Raw genomic sequence first — 18,315 nt, forward strand, 5'->3', positions numbered from 1 at the left:
GTGGTTGGGCTAAACTAGCGGTAGCTTTCAGTTGTTGTCATAGCAACGGCAAACATCCGGGTCAAGCTACGTGATTACTTCCTCTATGGCCTACCGCATTCATGGGAAGTTAGCTAGCATAGATGGCGGTTGTTAGCATCGTAATAAACTAGCAAACAGCGGTCATAGAGGAAGTAAACATGTTGCTTGACCGGATGTTTGACATTGCTATGACAACAAGTGAAAGCTACCGCTAGCTTAGCCCAACCACCCGATCAATAAACACCCATAAGATGACAATTTGGCCCATATAAAATTAACCAACAATAAGCATCAGCATCATCACCCTAAGGACCTTAACGAGGTGATGTCACACGTTGGGATGATTCATTACAAACATAAATACGTACATTCATGGGAAGTTAGCTAGCATAGATGCCGGTAGTTCTCTCAGCTGATTGGTTTTTCCTACGGTGGCCCTGATACGCCATCAGGGACCAACAGAAGAACAAATGAGTAATAAAAAAAAACTGATTTGCAGCAACTTGAACAATCCTGGCTGATCAAACGACTGTTTCTCTGCATTCTGCAAACATTTCCTATTATTCCTGCCTTCAAATCTGATCCTGCCCCCCATCCTTCCCTGCGTTCTCCACTGACTGGTGAGCGCACGTCATTTGTAATGGAAATGACACGCCCTGAGTCAAAGTGACTTTATGTCAAAATCCTATCCTGTGATTCCTGCCAGGCTAAATAACTCTCGCTCTATTCCTGATTCTGAATCTAATTAGAAACGCTCCTGCAGAGCCGCCATAATGTATTAAAAAGAAAAAAGAAAAAGACTCCAGTGTAGCTAATGTCTTCTATAACACTTGAAATCCTGAATGCTTGCCAATGACTGTCGCTCAAGTTTCTCTGACAGAAACGTTCAAACTTCCATACCTCTTTAGTGAGTTTGAAATCTTCTGGAGAAAAAGGGGGAAGGATTTGTTTGGCTTTTAAAAAGGCAACAAACAAATAAAAGGCTTCTCGTCTTCCCTCTGAAATGGCTGTTATATCTGAGCAAAGGGAAATATTTTCATGGCATTTCCTCATCCTGCTGTGGTTTGTCCTGGGGACAGATCACATTTTTATGAAGTTGTGAAAGGTTTACTTTGAGGTTAAACACGTGAATAAGAGAAGCCAAAGGGAAAATACAAATGAGTCTGAATGCCCAGTTGGTAAGAAATGCAAACCACGCAGATTTTGGTGTTCAAAAAAGCACAATAATCAGCATATTGTGGAGCATAAATCCCAACAGTGTGTGCTTATCCTCAAAGAAGATATGTTTTTAACCAAAATGCTTCTTGGAAAAGCTCCACCTACACAACACATTACGACATGGCTTTTCTGCAGCTGGGGTCGGAGAAGCTCACGCTCTCGGTCAGGAAGAACGATTATTTCTCTGACATTCAATCAATTCTGGATGTTTATCCGAGCATACACATTTTCCTGATTTCATCTGGGCTAATGGGACAATTTGAGTCTCACTGTGCAGCCTATTACCATATGGAAATGTTCAAAACACGGTGAGGATTTTATTTTTTTGCTAAATCAAATTTTCTCCCATGAAGGTAATTTCAGCACACCGCTTGTCCCCCGTCGTTGGTTCATTCCAATGTTTTCCCCTGACACAAGGCCCCTATCCAAGGCTAACCTCGCCAACACATGGGTGCCTTACCATGGCTTCTGGTTCACCCTTCAAGGGTCTAAATGGCATTTATCTTCCATTAGAGGAAGCATACCTTGTGACAGCGGTGATCACAGCTGAGTAATACAATTATCACGGAAAGACAACCTTTTTTTTTTAGTGTTACAAGAAACCAAAGAGACTCTTCAGGGTCTCTTAGCAGATGTGTGAATAATCGTCTCTGGACAATCAGCGTCTTTCAGCTTTAAATACAGACAAAGGACAGATCATTACCACGTCAATGGATAACCTCTAAGGTGTTGAATTCTGCTCCTTTTGACTCCTACAGTGAATTAACGAGTTCTAAAGGTGTCCAGGTATATAACCGGTGAGGATGACTTATGGTCATTATTGGTTTTTGAATCCCAATCTGTTCCAAGTCAGTTTCAATAAATGGCTGCTCATTTAAAGGTCATTTTCCAACTCAAAAGAATAAAAATACTGTCCATCAGTTTCTGTGATAAAGTCAGTGAATGGAAATGAGTGTTCACCTTCAAAGTCAATGTCCTTTTCTTTGTGGGGGGGTAAATCTGCAGCACATTAAAGAGAAAGATTGTGATGGAAAAGGTGAATAAAGACACTTTGACGTCATCTGGTTTGCTTTGAATCCCCCCGTGTCCGTCTCAGGGCCGTCCAGTGTTCACACACCCATCAATTCAGGAAGAAAATGTCAGGGCTGACACACGTGAGCTGGTGGAGCAATCATCAAAGTGTACTTTACACTGACGGAGTGCAACTAAACAGCAGAGTGTGTCCCTGTTCAACTAAACCGACGAAACGCCTCCATACAGCGGAGGTTACGGAGAAGTTTGTGGGTTTTCAGCTCAAGCTGCTGTCTTTGGAAGAGTCCGTTTATTAGGATGCAGATTTGATGAGAAGCTGACTAAACAACATTATCCTCCACCTGCTCATTAGCAGCCACCATCTTGAAGGGGACAATAGTTGTGAGGGGAAATGAACTGACAGATACATTTGCATTCCTTTTGGAGTCCGTGCTGTGCGATGCTTTGCACACTCGACAGCTCTGATGCAGACGCTGTACAGCAGAAACTCCCCCGCAGTACAAAAGTGATGATTTGGTCGATATCAAGTTCACAAACACCCTTTCTTCATCCTTTCTCATAGAACTAATATTGAGCGACTGTCAAGACGCCAATGTCAACAAAAAGGCAAAAACAGGAAATTCATCAATTACTTCCTGACTTTAAACACTTCCTGAACACCAAACTGCTTTTTGTTTCACAGCTGTGTAATTATGTTCTCATTGTCTTCTCTTATGCTGAATATTATCACGTGTGCTGCTGGAACGACCTACTTCCCCTGTTGGACACCTTCATCTGAAGACTGCTGCTCTATGCTGCTACTGGCTCTGGTTATCTAGATCAGGGCTTCCCAAAGAAAAGGTTCATTACTTTGACCGAGATGTTCTCTTGGTAACATTGAAACAAAAGTATTGTGTTAAAATGAAGTTTGCACATGACAGCAACAATGTTCACTCATAAGTTACACGGAGATTACTTTGATTTAGGTATTCTGCTTTTATCTTATGGTAAATTGTTTATGTAAAATCATATCATGGTTGTCCGGCTGTTTTGCTCTGTCGTGTTGTCGTGTTTGGATACGCCTAATAGTGCGTCCCAAAAGTTTGGGAACACCTGATCTAGATGCCAAATTTGAAAATCAGGAAAAAACAAAGCATATTATCCATGGATGTGATAATTAACAATGTTACAAAAATACTAAATGTCTGGAAACATTATGGGAACAGGAGGAAACATCAAGATTGGGAACAGTTCCCTGTAAACACTTCCCTCCGTCACTGTTATCTCAGCGTTGGGATGGTTGCACAACAGAACGATATTTCCGAAGCTTACTTCCAAAGATTTTTTTTTTTTTTTTAGATGAAGTTACAGTGATTGATTTGTGAGGATGGAGCCATGAAGAATTCAGTGAGCAGCGAAGGCCACTCCAGCCAAGCGGAAAACATTTTCTGTTGAGGTAGAGCAACAACAAAAGGGAAAGGAAACTAGTTCTGTCCACAGTGATTGATTGCCAACGTCGTCTGGGTGGACTAGTGCAAACAATACCACCGCTAAAATACACATTTATAGAGGAGGAAAATATTAAGGATGCTAATTCTTCCTCATAGAGATGTGAGATGACACAAAGTATTATGGTGCATATGTATTCCTTGCAGATGTTTCTAATGTCGAGATGAAGTCATATTGCAGATGACTTCACCTCGACTCTACATAGCATGACCCACTAACACCCCCCCCCCCCCCCCCCCCCCTATAGCACTCTGATCGTAGCACTGTTGCTCTTGAACTACTACTTTACTCAGATGAGGACCTAACACTTGTTCTATTTTTAGCTCTTACTTTATCGGCAATGATTCGTTGTGGTTTCTTTGTTTCCTTCTTTTGACAAATGTACTTATTGTAAGTCGCTTTGGACAAAAGCGTCTGCTAAATGACCTAAATGTAAATGTAAATGTAATAACTATCTCTACAAAGACATAGGTTGTATGCATTTGTGAGACGCGATGCCCACGGCCGTCCCTTCGGGAATCAGACCCACGATCAGCGTCTAGAGGAAGGTTGTAATTGATAAAAAACGAACTGGCCTTGGCAGAGAGTCAGAATGACCTGCAATCAATGAGTTTTACATCTTTTAGCAGTGCAACCAGTTAAAACCCCAGAAAACAAATAGCAGATCCAAAACTCAATTATGATCTGATAATGAGAAGTATAATGGAATGGATGTATATGCACTCTTTATTAGGTATGCCTGTGAAATCCTCAGCTCGGCTTTAAATTCTACCTTTACTATCATTATGTTTTGACACAGAGATTCAACATTCTGTTTCTGATTGAGTTGTAGTTTGCAGTGGTGTTTCTAATGTGTTAGGGCTGCAACTAATGATTATTTTTGGTTGATTAATCTGTCATTTCATCAATTTGTTCAGTTTATAAAATGTCAAAAAATGTGGATAAAATCAATCATGATTTGTGTTTTCCAAAATACAAGACGACGTCTTCAAATATCTTCAAGTATCTTCAAGTATCTTGTTTCATCCAAAACTCAAAGATATTCAGTTTTCTGTTTCTTTACTGGAGTAAATAAATCATTAAGTATTCACATGAAAGAAGCTTGAATCAGATCATTTTGATTTAATTTCTTTTTTTTTTAAATGTATCAAACAATTAATCGATCAGTAAAACTAATAGTAGTAGATTAATCGAATGGAAAACAACAAATCGTTATAGCTTTAATAGTTGTAGCTAATTAAGCAGCCATGATTGTTTGTATTTTGTGCTCATTTAAGGAAAGAGACTAATACTACTGCTGAAGGGAAGAAACACCATCAGGGATAAAGATCATCTTGAATTGAGTCGGGATCTTACCTTGTTAATATGAACTTGCTTTATTGATACAAATCATTCATGAGATTCTATCCATTATTGTTATGTCAAGGCCATTTGTTTAGTTTGCTTAAAGTATAATAAATCACAGCCGTAAGCCCTTCAATAAGCACATAATTCTATCTGAGAAAGTCTGGAAGCGGTCGTCATCAAATCTTTATGATACTGAATTATACAACATGGAAGCGTCGTCCGACGACGATAACGCCAAGCCGTTTAGAAAGTGCTTATTGGAAGACGAGGCATTCTTATCCCGCCGACAAAAGTGATATTGATACGTTGTAATGAAGAGGAGCTGTGTGGATTAGTTACAGAAATGTAATCCAGATTAGTTGCATGAGCTAATTTACAACATTGTTTTATGTTGTCTAATTGAAATCTCTTCCTTGTGAACAGATGGGAGACAACGGCGGATTTGTGTACCTTTCAAAAACCTGTTCTCCTTGCCACCTTGTAACACGCCTAAATGAGCTGCTTCGTACATCTGTGAAGGGCTATCACACTCCTTTAAGTGTGTTGCCTTATTTCTCATCACACAAACATCTAACGTGTTGCTTTTAATCAGTCTTATACCAAACCGTGATTCATTTAAAGCTCCACTTTTAGGCATGTCACAACACAGCAGCCTGCCGATCGGAAGCTAATGTGGTATTGATCTCTTGAAGACAGTGTGCTCTCTTTTTTTATTCTCCGTGTAATTATTCACACGCTATATTAGTTGAGCAGCCACCAACCTTATCCCAACCAATTTGCATCACTTCTTGCGGTGCCAATTTGTGCAGCATTCACCGGATCCTTCCGGATAAATCCCCCGTAACCTCCCCCACACCCTAATCCACTGCTGTGGTTTCCTACACTGTTGATTGGATCTGCAACACACCATACCCCCCCATCTTCATTTGAATATTTCCTAATGCACATTTACATTACAAAGTACTCCCATATGGGGAAAAAGCCCTAATGTGCGTTTACCTTTCAGTTTAAGTGCAGCATGGAGCACCGACTCGCTCATTTCCACCGGATGCTGAGTCTAATACCAGAGATCACAGTTCAAGCAGCGGCACTTGCTTAAGAAAATTGGCTTTTTTACGATATCTGTGCATTAAGGGCGATGCATTACCGTTATGTATATACCTGACAGGCCCGGAGTGAACGGGAGGGGGAGGAAGCGAGAGAAGATGAGCGACGATCATTTCACCGCTCGCTTTGCCCAATTAAGCAATGACAAGTAATTGTTTCAACAAATTGCAACAGGACATGTAGGCACTCAGGAGTCATTTGTGTGATGTCAAGTAATAAATAAAGACAACACGTCGCACGCGGGTGTGAACTAGAGATTAGAAAGGCCGTATGGATGGAAGCATGGCTGTTTGACTGTGATCTCTTCCCGGGTGACTGCAGCCGTTTAATGCAGATGTTCAAATCATCCCTGTGTGGAGATCATCCACTCAACACACTCCTGCAAGCTTGTCACCTCAATGAACCTTTAATGGATATGCCTGATGTAATTCTACATGTTTATCAATGTCATCAAATATCATGTACAGACAAAAACCGACTAGTTGATCCTAATAACATGCAGCTGATTTCCTTTCCCACTCTTTTCCTGTCACGTTTGGTTTATTTCAAGCCCACATATACGAATGAATGAACGAATGAATGAATGAATGCTTTATTTCAAACCTGAATAATATATTACACTTGAAGCACTAGTCGACAAAAGCCTTTGTATGTTTGAAAAGGAGTAGGAAGAAGCATTAGCTTATTAATTCCTACCCCTTCTCCACTTAGTACTAGTACTACAGGTTATCTTACTTCCTGTGTATCCTGTTTTTTTATATACTCAACAAAAACAAACAATCACCAACAAACAACAACACCATAACTGCTTGTGTCAAAATAAATAGAATAAATGACAAATGTTTGTGAGACCCCTAGTGTTTGTCATACCCCTCTTCTTCCCTGTTGTAAATACCATCTGTTTGAATTTGCTCATGGCTGAGAACCCTAAACATGTATTAATCTGCAGCTGGAAATAGTCCCCACCCAACACAAGTATTACTTTTTCAGTGACATGTGTTCTTCAGTATGATTGCAGGCTAGTGTCAAAGTCTCAAAGTATTGAGAGGTTTTGTTCTTTTCACAGGATTCGCTGACGATAAGAAAACATGTCAAATATCGTCATCATCATCCTTAATAAATGAATTAAAGACAGAACTTCTGAAAACCCTGCCCCCCTAATAAACAAACTGTTTGGTTGTTAATCAAATATAATTAGGCTCTACCTCCTCTAAACTTTACTTTCTATTGCCAGCCTCAACCCAGTACGCCATCGTCTGTTCTCTGTATCCAGAAATAAAATCCCCCAGCAGCAATGTTTGTCTGACTGTCTCCCTGTCTGTGGCGGATGCTTGTAATCCTCCCCGTCACACCGTTCCTCCACGAGCAGCAGCTTTCTCACGCTGACGTCAGGCAGGCCATCGCTTCTGCATGGGGATCTTGTTAGGGTTCTTATTGACATTGTGTTTCATTAACTTGATTAACGACACGTATCGGGGCAACGCTCCACAGTAATCAACATCTCTGAGGAGTGTGTGTTGTCAGTGACGGGACTGTGTCGGTCTTCTCCCGCCCACACTCGGACTCACCTGCCTCCGTGTCTTTGTTTGTTTCCGAAGGCTACACTCAAAAAGAAACTTCATAAATACTAAAGTAGCAGGCAGAGAGACGATTAAGTAGACCCCAGATGACCATTATGAACTTTCCATTTCAGAAACTGTGTGTGTTTCAGAAGTGAAAAAATATTCCCTTTAATATTGAAGAAATAAAGCATCTTATGTCCATGTGAGCCCGGATACATCTATCAGATGCTCCTACTAAATTATTTGGTGATATAAGTGCTCACCGCGCTGCTGTTTGCTTTGATTTCTTTACCATTTAAATACAATTACCCGATGCACATTGCCAGGAACGAAAGGTCAAGAAAAAGGTGTTTGTCCAATACAAGTCTGAAAACCATCACACAAGATCTAATCTAGATCTGCAACACCGGTGATAGGATCGCTTCTGAGTTCACATTCAAAGGCAAACAAGACATTTGACGTTTCCTCTCTTCCATAAAGCAAATGGATTCTCCATCTCCCTATATCCTCCGTCTGCCCCTCACATCTCCCTCTAGGAGGAGTCCCATCCTGGGTGAGTGCAGGACCGATGACAAGCTCATCCTCAAATACCCCGAGAACAGGAACACTGAAGGCCACCGATTCCCAGCTGGATGCATCGTGAGCCACGGGGAGATACAATAGCAGAGATAAAAGAGAAAAAAGACCCAGCTGGAATTCATATTTACCTTTCATCATCTGCTTTTTACCCACACTGTACTCGCTTATATTTGCTCGTGCTCTTAAGGGAGGGGGGGCTCCAAGCAGGTGGATGCTGGGCTGCTGCCATGGGAGCTGACTCAGATCATTTACCTGTTGGGCTTATTTTCTTGGTACGTTCTGCTGTAAACAATCCGATCTGGCGAGGTTAGCATGCGGCAGATTAACAGTATATATGCATCTGAATATTTCAATTCAAAATCCTTCCACAGTCGATGGATTTGCTGGCTTAATTCTACAAGCGATGCAACTCAATCCTAATCACTTGGCAGGAAAATGTATAGAAGTAGTATCTGTTGATTTTGCAGACGTCAACAGATTTGTAGTTTTTATTGGACGTGTATCAAATTTAAAGAACTTCACAGTACAGGTTGCCATGGGTTTAATGTATCTTTGTGGTTGAATGCAGTCGTGAGTTTACGAGTTTATAAAGTCGCAGATTTGCTACTTTATTACGATGCTAACACCTGGCATCTATGCTAGCTAACATCCAATGAATGTACGCATTAATTTGTCTCATTAATACATCACAACGTGTGACAACGCCTCGTTAAAGAGACAGTGTAGGAATTACTCCCATCTAGTGGTGAAGTTGTATTTTGCATTCAAACGAATCGTGCTCTCTAGCGCATCGCTACGGTAGCCGTTACGTACCAAGAAGCTACGACAACATCGTCCGACACCATTCACCAGTATTCTTCCAGCTGAACGTGTGTGAGCACGTCCAAGAAAACACTCCTCCAGCAAGATGGGGATTCATGTCGCCATGTTTTTATTGGTTTATTTTTGGTAGCCCTCCATTACGATGTCGTAGCCTGTAGCATCAGCTAACAACTAGACACACAACGAACACAAACCAATGTGACTAAAGTGCTTATCATGCTCTACACAGTGACTGTAAAGGGGAAGAGGTCGTGTCTGGGTCGAATGCATCACGGGTGGAGGAAACAGCCGGTCGCTGTCTGCCCCGGGGGAGGAGCCTCCTGAGGACTTACCCCTCCAATGTTAGTACAAATATGAAATTCTTCACTTACGAGGATGAATCAGATTATTGGCAGAGGTAATTACACTCTAATGAGGACCTATTTATGAATGAAGATATTGATTTTAGCTAATAAATTACTTAAAACCTCCATTTAAGGTCCTTAGGGTGATGATGTTGATGCTTATTGTTGGTTTTTATTTATATGAGGACAAATTGTCATCTTATTTTGTCTCTCTAAGATGCTAGCGGTAGCTTCCACTTGTCATGGAGGAAGTAAACAAGCTGCTTGACTGGACGTTTGCCGTTGCTGTGACAACAAGTTCAAAGTAATGTGCATATAGACATATAGTCTTCAGACAGCGAATGAGTTCCATGTAACCCATGAAACCGGATTTAAAGCCAACTAAATGATGAATGCACTCTTCATAGTTGTGTCTTAAGGATGATTAAGAGTTGTTATAAATTGCCTTTAATTGCACTGAATACTGATTACTAAATAATGCATGACACTGGAGGTTATTGGCAGTGTTTTCATTGTTTTACACCATGTGGGACACGACACCGCCGGTAATGTATTCCACTCACCAGATAAGATTTCAATTTGCAGAGATGTGCATTTCTTGATGTTTCCGCCCTGATAACATCCCGAACATGCCCGTTTTACCCAGCATCCCTTATTTCCCATCCCTCAGCAGTCTCTGCCCTGTGCCCAGGCCATTAAGTGTTCAGAGAGCGACCGACATAATTGATGAGCAACCACGGCCAAGCAGGTCTGACTCCGTCCAGGCACGGCACCCGCCGGGGAGACACGACCGGGCCACCTTAACGCCTCAGCCTTTAAATTACACCTGTACTTCACCAACCACAGCACTGAACTCACTGGAGCCCTTTGTTGAAGTGTGTTAAGAAGTAAAGAGGATCCAAAGCCTGTTGTGGTGAAATATTAATGGAAGAAATGTTCTGGAATTCAGCCTTTTCTACCACAAAATGTGGATCGAACCTGTTCACCTCGCCTCCAAGCCTGAGGTCTGTCACATCTCATCATCATCATTATTATTATTGGGGCATGGTTCTAATCCTGGAGCCAAGTTAGTAAATGTGTTTTGTACTCTGAATTACAAATCTAGCATACTGTCAAATGCTCTTGTTGTTAACACTTACACATCCTTATGGACTCAACATTCACATCGGCTTAATGACTTTGTGAAACAAATAACTAGCTGTGTTCACGTTGCTTGTCTGGGCTCGTTTGGAAATGGCTGCCTGCAGTTTTTACATTCAACTCAAACACACTGTAACGTCTGCTGTTGGTCCACAGAGCCAAAACTCTGAGTCTTAAGACACCAACATCACGCCACTCTGACAGACATCATCTGACTCATCTGGCTTCCATTTTAACCAGAGAAAAGCATTCTTGTATCCGCCGTGCTTTAATAAAGCACCATGCATTCCTGTCCTTTATTAGATCCCACTCAAAGCCTATGCATGCACACTGCATGTTTAATGTTGAAAGTTACATATATATGCATACCATACATAGGTAGGTATATATAATTATTATTTTAAAAATGATGTATATATGGTGTGCTGTATAATGTACTCCAATTTCAGTTTCAATAACCATTTGAATAAAAAATAAATAAAAGTCTCCATGTACGTATAAACAGTTAGGATCCTGTTGTGAGCTTTCCCCCAATCTGTTAGAATCCAGAGCGGTCGCCATGGTAACGTCTCCATCATCATGATACACGAGGCCGAGCGTACTCACCGTCCTCACGAGACTTCTGAATGAAAGCGTCAACGCCGCTCTCCCCGTAGTTCCCCTCCGAGGCCACCGTGGAGACGTAGTTCCAGCGCATGGCTTTGACGATGTCCACCATGGCCTGGGCCTGGTAGGTGTCCGGGGGCACCACCCGCGAGAAGAAGTCGTAGCGGGTGTTGTCGCTGAGCTCCGGAGCCGTGGAGGCGTAGCTCACCTGGGGGATCTGCACAGGGCAAGAACACACCAGAATAATGATAGTTTGTTCCACAGCCTTCCACGACAAGGCAAGTCAACGTGCTTCAGATAAGAAATATAAGAAACATAAAGGAGTTTATCAAATTAATACGGATCAAACTGATTCAACATGAATAAAAATTACAGTAAAGATATGAATAAAAGAACAGTCAGAAAAGAACAGTTATTGATCCAAACCACCTTTTTATGGAGCAGAAGATCAGATTTGGATTTAAAATATTCAGAGCGTGAGACCATCGCTCAGTCAAGACAAACAGAAAGCCGGTGTAAAGAGCTGAGGAACTGAGTGATGCGTCTTTGCAGAGGACAGCTGTTTGAGTTTTAAGTCCTGTGAAGACGGCGGTTCTGATAAACGCATCGACGACTTTCTCTAAATCCTGCTAAGACACACGTCCTGAAATTGTGGATATATTCCTGAGGTGATGGTAGGCTGATTCAGAGTCCATGACTACACCTGAGATTGCTGGACTGGTTTCTGGTCTTAAACGTCTAACTTTTAATCACTTTTCTTTGGCTCCAAAAGCATTTATCTTTATCTTTGACAAAGGAAAATAAGTTACAACCAGAGTTTCAGGCTGGCAGCATCCAACCGGCTTCATTCCTTTTGAGATTCAAAACAGAGCTACTGATCCTGGACCCCCATGGATCCGTGTACACCCAGACTCAGTGGTCCCTAATGCTGCAGCAGGCTGGCTCATTCACAAGCTGTGAGCATGGCAGACTCAAGAGAAGGGGTCACTCGCCCAACATGAACGTGTCTCTGCATCTTAAACGGCATGTTTTACAGACTGCAGAATATATATATATATATATATAAACATAAGATCCACTGCTACAGGGTACACAGTAGCATCTTATACAATAGCAAAGCTTTGTAAATGCAAGATCTTGCATCATGGCAGGCTTCTGCTGCTCCCACTGCTCCAGAGATTTTACTGATGCGTGTGCTGAAGACAGAAAACGTTACATAAGGAACTTCAGTGGGAAATAAATAGGCCAGCTAAAGCACGAATCCAGTCTTAAGTGACCAGATTTTTTTGTGTTTAGGTTTTCTGGTGGTGGTTGAGGTGTTTCCCCACAGGGGAGTGTTTCCGTGGGACTGCACCGTGTCGGTGTTTGTACTGGGTAAACTGTGAGTTTTCCATCCCTATGGCACACAGTGATTCACCGAGCAGACGGCGAGGTGTTCCCTGGTTATGATACACAGTGTGGCTTTTTGATGACGATCTGTCGTCGTATTCTTTTAGTGTCTCTAAACAAAATGAGGAGACGTGCTCTCAGTGAAACATGGGCCTAATGAAAAACAGCCCTGGTTTCCCTCTAGATGCTTCTTTGCCACATGCAGTATTTCATTATCACAGACAGCAGACCTGTAGGCTGTGACACACACACACACACACACACACACACACACACACACACACACTGATAACCCTTGTTATTAAACATCTGACTTCCAGGCAGCCTCCAACCACCAAGATGAACCCCTCTCTCTGTTTGTTTTTGGTGGATATTTGGTCCTTTTTTGTCTTACATAAAGGAAAAAAAATAATTATAAAAGACTCATTACATGAACCAATCAAACCCCAAGAGGAGTGTTTTCCCTCGTTTGGTCCATGGGGTTAGTTTGTGGTATTTTCAGTCTCTTCCACAGCAGCCTTACCCACAGCTTGTCCAAACTCCCCCAGCTTGGTTTGAAGTGGATTCATGAAGACAGGTAAGAGGCCAGAGTCCCTGAGGTAATTCACTTCAGTACCAGGACCTGAAGATGTTTCGCTCAGAGAGCCTCCGCCAGGGAAAATCATGAAATAATTATATGGAAAGGATACCGTAATAATGGAACCGAGTGTTTTTGGACTGGGATTTTGAAGAGCTCTCCTAATGAAGCCTAACGATTGAGGTTATTTAGGGAATGAAAGGAAGAAGATGTAATGTAACTAAAAGGCTCCTTCAGAAATGAAGTACTTCCACCGCAACTAGTTCTCCATTAAGGTGGTATTTCTAATTAGGTCTCTAGGCATCCCTGTCGACACTTTCTAATGTAAATGTAGACACCAGATGTGTTACTGAAGCTGTCCCTTCGTTGCGTTATAGCCTAATTAAAATACTTTCTACACAATGAAGGTGTTCTTTTGTCAACAGGTGCGTTGCCCTCTTCTCGGCCCCTCCCATATTAGGGACCACATGGATCTGCAGGACATGATTAATGGATTAAGGTCTGGAGAATTTAATATGAACACTTTAATACAATATTAACCTTAAGCCTCACTGAAAATGAGAATTTGCCGTATAAATATCTTCATTGAATACTTATATTGACTGTCTGCGCCGCCTTTATCTCTTTGTTGTTGTTTACTGTGTCGAGCATCCTATTGAGACTGAGGAGCAACTTAATGATGATAATGTTGGGACCCGAGGTGTAGGTGCATTACTTTTTCTGTGCAAATTACCCAGACATGCAAAGTAGCTGCCTAGATCTGCATCTCTAATTCCGACACCTGACAGATCCTCACAACATGCAGTGTAAATGCAGAGCATCTGCTTGAGACGAGCTGGATATGGAAAACACAGTTTATCCTCACTAACGTTCTCATTTCATCAGACGAGTTTTTAAACATGAGTCGGACCGAGCCAGTGTTCCTTGGTGACTCCCATGAAACTAAAAAACCTGTATTCCAATGTTGTTAGTCTGAAAGGAGAAACTTTCACATCACATATAGGTTGAAAATAAATTCTTTAAATAATTGACAACAAAAAAACCTTCACATTGTGTGTGGGGGGAAAAGCAGTGCAGAAGCTCTGAAATCACTACATTCAGACATTTTGCAGCCAAAATGATTAATTAATTTAAAAAAAATGATCTGTAAATCAATCAATAATGAAACCAATTGTAATTGACCCATCTTCCAGTGCTCGACAGTGACGGTATTGTTGATTCTGGCTCTACCTCTTGGTAACGTTCTCATTACAGGAGATAAATACACTCGTCACTCTGTGAAGGCTGGTCCTCTCTATCAACATGAAGGGAACTACTTTTTATCTTTGAGGTCTCCTGCTTAAGTTGTCTCAGTATCTCACTTCTATTCTGAAATCTTAAAACCACCGATCACAAAACGGACGACTGCTCAAGTCTCTTCTCCCCTGGGCTGAATATTGATCATTGATCACTCGGCGAGTTGTTGAAATACGTGTGAATAAACCTGCATCACTTGCATTGTGTTTCTCTGTTGATTATACATAAGCAGACGTGTATCTTTGGACAATGTGTTTATTTTGACAGATAATACATAAATACGCAATAAAAAACTAAAATCACAACATTTTACAAACACAAACCAGAGAACGGTGGTTTAACCACCAACGTGTCCACGTGAGGCCAGATGTTACGTTACGTTGCTAGTTGGTAAAAGCACTTTGAATCGCCCTGTTGTTGAAACGTGCTATACAAATAAAAGCCTTGCCTAACGGTTAGTGAGCCAATCAGAAATTGTTAGCAATATGACGCTAGCTGGTCAGCTTACATTACCCAAGGTAGCATAGCTACTAATGGCTTGGGACTACAGGTATGCACCGAGCCAAGAAGCAGTATAAAAACATGTTTAAATTTGACGTCTGCGGCGTCACGTTCTGCACCTTCAACAACCACGTAGAAAACACGGCGTGGCCGTGTTTTTGCACAGCAGGTATCGCACATCAAAAATACAACAAATAAGAAAGGATTTTATAGCTTGAAGGTCTTACCCTACCGGTTTAACTTTAGTTGATGTCTGTAATGGATACTGATTGGTTTGGTGTCTACGGTTACGTCTCTCTTCTGTTGTTGCTTGGCCTCAAAAAAGTCATCACGGGATTAAATATGTGGAAGATGTAACATTACGTTTTTACATCTATATTTTACATTAATCAACATATTTCAGGTTCATTATTGGCATCTCTTTATAAGAAAAGAGTAAGTGTAAAAAAACAGTCATACAGTAAAACATCTGCCACGCTGCACATCTAAACAGTTGAAGGTCTGCCTTTGCTCTCCACAAACAGTAGGTTTGGCTTTGGCTTTGTTTTGCTGGGTGTCGGAGAGCGACTGCACAGCAGAGCTCGCACTGCAAGAAAGCTGCTCGCGCTCACACAGCGGGAGCTTTGTGTGTTGGCTGCAGTACAGCAACGGCTGCATTATTATTGGATGTACGTGTCAGTGGGCAGAAACAGCAGTGTGCACTCTATACTCAGAGATAATGCCTGCACTTTTTTCTGCTGCATGCAGATTCAATTCACTGAAATTACAGCATCCAATTTACGTTCTTTAACTATATAATGGCCACTTACTACGGGAATAGAATGTGCAATGAAAACAACAATAACTATAACGTTTTGTTTTCATGCACGCTACGACATCTGCACACAGTCGAAGCACGCTGCATTATTTCATCGGCATCGCTTCTTAATTCAATTTAAAGGGAGGCCTGAGAGAAGAGGTTTGCTTTTCCTCAAAGACAAGTTGTTTAGATTTCTGCAGCGAGGGATGCGGGTGAACTCTTTGAGTCAAACGCACCACTTCAGAATCCAGGCTTTCTCTTTAATTGCTATCAGCTGCTGTTGACACTGAGGGGAGATTAAAGTTTCACTTTGTTACTGTCAGGGTAAGTGGAGCAGCAAATAGCTGAGCCTCCTGAATAGAAAACCAATTCCTGCATAATGATATAACAAAACAGATTCTCGCTGCTCCGGGAATGAACGTCGAGGCGCTGAACACAATGGGGACGTTTGGCTATGATTCAGACTCCATGCAATATCACACAAAGTGCCTGTATGCTGGTGGTGGAGATTCATTCATTATCTCCCATTATTTTTCCACGGACGTTCTCAGAAGCAGGACCTCCTTTCTCCCGTCCCGTGTGTTTGAGTGTGTATTGTGATGCTTCGTTGTAGATTTGGGTCAGCAGTTAACTGAGCTTAAATGTGGAGAGACTGCCTAACGCTGTCTAATTGCGGCGCTGCAGGAAACAGCTGCACAGCGTGGACATGCTGTCCAACCGGCAAAGCCCCGAGAGGCTGTCGATAGGAAATCTCTGAGCAAGCTGACGACCTTTTCACATGATTTCCATATCTCAGATCTGACCTTTAATATTTTGACATTCCGATGAATTGAGAGGCGGGCGAAGCCAATAGCAGTGAGCCCCATTTCCTTCTTCAATCATTCAGATCACTCTGGAGAACCAGAGTCCCTCCGCTGCCTACTTCAGCTCTGGTAACTCTTCAGTTAACTGAGCTGAACTGGGACGATTCAGGGGGAGGCACAACCAGGAGTTTGCCTCCAAATAATTGTCCTCAATCCCAGAAAAAAGAGTGATGATGGAAACGCTGAGCAGCTGCCTCCATTTCTGAAGTATCTTCCAGCTGAAATACAGCCAAATACAATCAATCCATGCTGTAGTATTAATCAGGATAAACGGAGTTTAAAACTCTGATTTATTACAGGAGGTATGGTTGCAGAAAGATGATGACTGTATGGTAAAATACAGGGAGAAGTGGAATCAAGGGGTGGGAAGTAAGTACATTTACTCAAGCACTATAATTAGAACAAGTCCATTATTCTTATTCTATAGCCTACTTATCTCTTCTACTCCATTACATTTTTGAAGCCAATATTATACCGTTTACTTTATCATCATTATTATTTATACAAATAAATGTATTTATAGAGCCGGCAGTATATAAAGTAACAGCATTAGTGATGCTTACACATGAATACATCACCTATTTGTACTATTCTGAAATGAAATGTGCATAATGAGAGTTTTAGGACTTTATTCTGATGCTGTACTTTAACTGAAATAAGATTTTGAATGCATGTCTTTTAGTTGTGGCGGAGTATTTCTACACTGTACTACAGCTTTAGGATGGGATTACTTCTTCCTCTAGCCGTCAGCTTGTCCATCCCCACATGAGCAGAAGTGAGACGCTGCCTTGCACACTGAGGCTGAGTGGGTGTTTCTGCCTGCATGTCTGTTTTCTGTTGGAGGACTTTCCAGATATTGATTTTTTTTGTCGCACCTCTGCTCTGCGTGCTCAGATTAGCTCAACACGTTGTCATCCCATTGATCAGGCCGGGCGTGGATAAGAGGAACGACCTTACTGGTACGGAGCACGGCTTTGTGTTTGACAGGAGATCACACCCTGAAAAATACAAAACAGTGGCTGATTTGAAGATGCTCCATATTTAACAGAGCCTCTTGGACGAACTCCAGGAATGTATTTAAATAGTTCCTACAGAAAGTTTTTGCTTTGTCTGCATGAAAACTTATTTAAAGCCGCGGCAGAAACTCATAGACGCCTTAACGAGCTGTTCAATGTCTCTGCGATATGAAGGAGGAAGTCAATTAACCCTAACAATAGTGATAGAAACATCAGACTGCAGTAACATGGAATGTTAGTTGGTTCAGCCTGGAAGTGAATGTTGTTTATGGCAGTCAGTGATTATATATCAGTGCTTAAAGACGTGTCGGACGGTTGGAAGCACCTCTACTTCTCTTTCTGGTTCACCTGCACATTTTCTGGAAATGGAAGACAGAGTGGAGCCCAGCTATGGATTAACCACACAATATTCCTTTGAAGTCTGCTTTAAGCCCGCTTTGCTTTTATAGAAATGTGGGGAAATTGTTTTCTGATAGAAAGAAAATATGGTCATCGTTTAGGAGCGGCTGCAGCCCGGATGATATATCTGCTCTTTAGATGTTATTCAGTTTCACAAGAGCTACTTATGACTACTTGTAGATAAACTCAGTAAGAATTCATGAGTTCCC

The 18,315-nt window shown here is 41.6% G+C and overlaps 1 protein-coding gene across 1 annotated transcript in view; it reads right to left on the bottom strand.

Moving 5' to 3' along the window:
- The window catches only part of LOC311028679 (metabotropic glutamate receptor 4-like), a 116,815-nt gene that overhangs the window by 53,694 nt on the left and 44,806 nt on the right, over window positions 1–18,315 (bottom strand). Inside the window, exon 2 of the mRNA XM_084033381.1 lies at window positions 11,267–11,483. Within this exon, the coding sequence (XP_083889507.1) occupies window positions 11,267–11,483 (217 nt within the window). The remainder of the gene's footprint in view (window positions 1–11,266; window positions 11,484–18,315) is intronic.

Source organism: Eutrigla gurnardus, assembly GCF_963514095.1.
Source record: "Eutrigla gurnardus genome assembly, chromosome: 2".
In the NCBI taxonomy this organism is placed as follows: domain Eukaryota; kingdom Metazoa; phylum Chordata; class Actinopteri; order Perciformes; family Triglidae; genus Eutrigla; species Eutrigla gurnardus.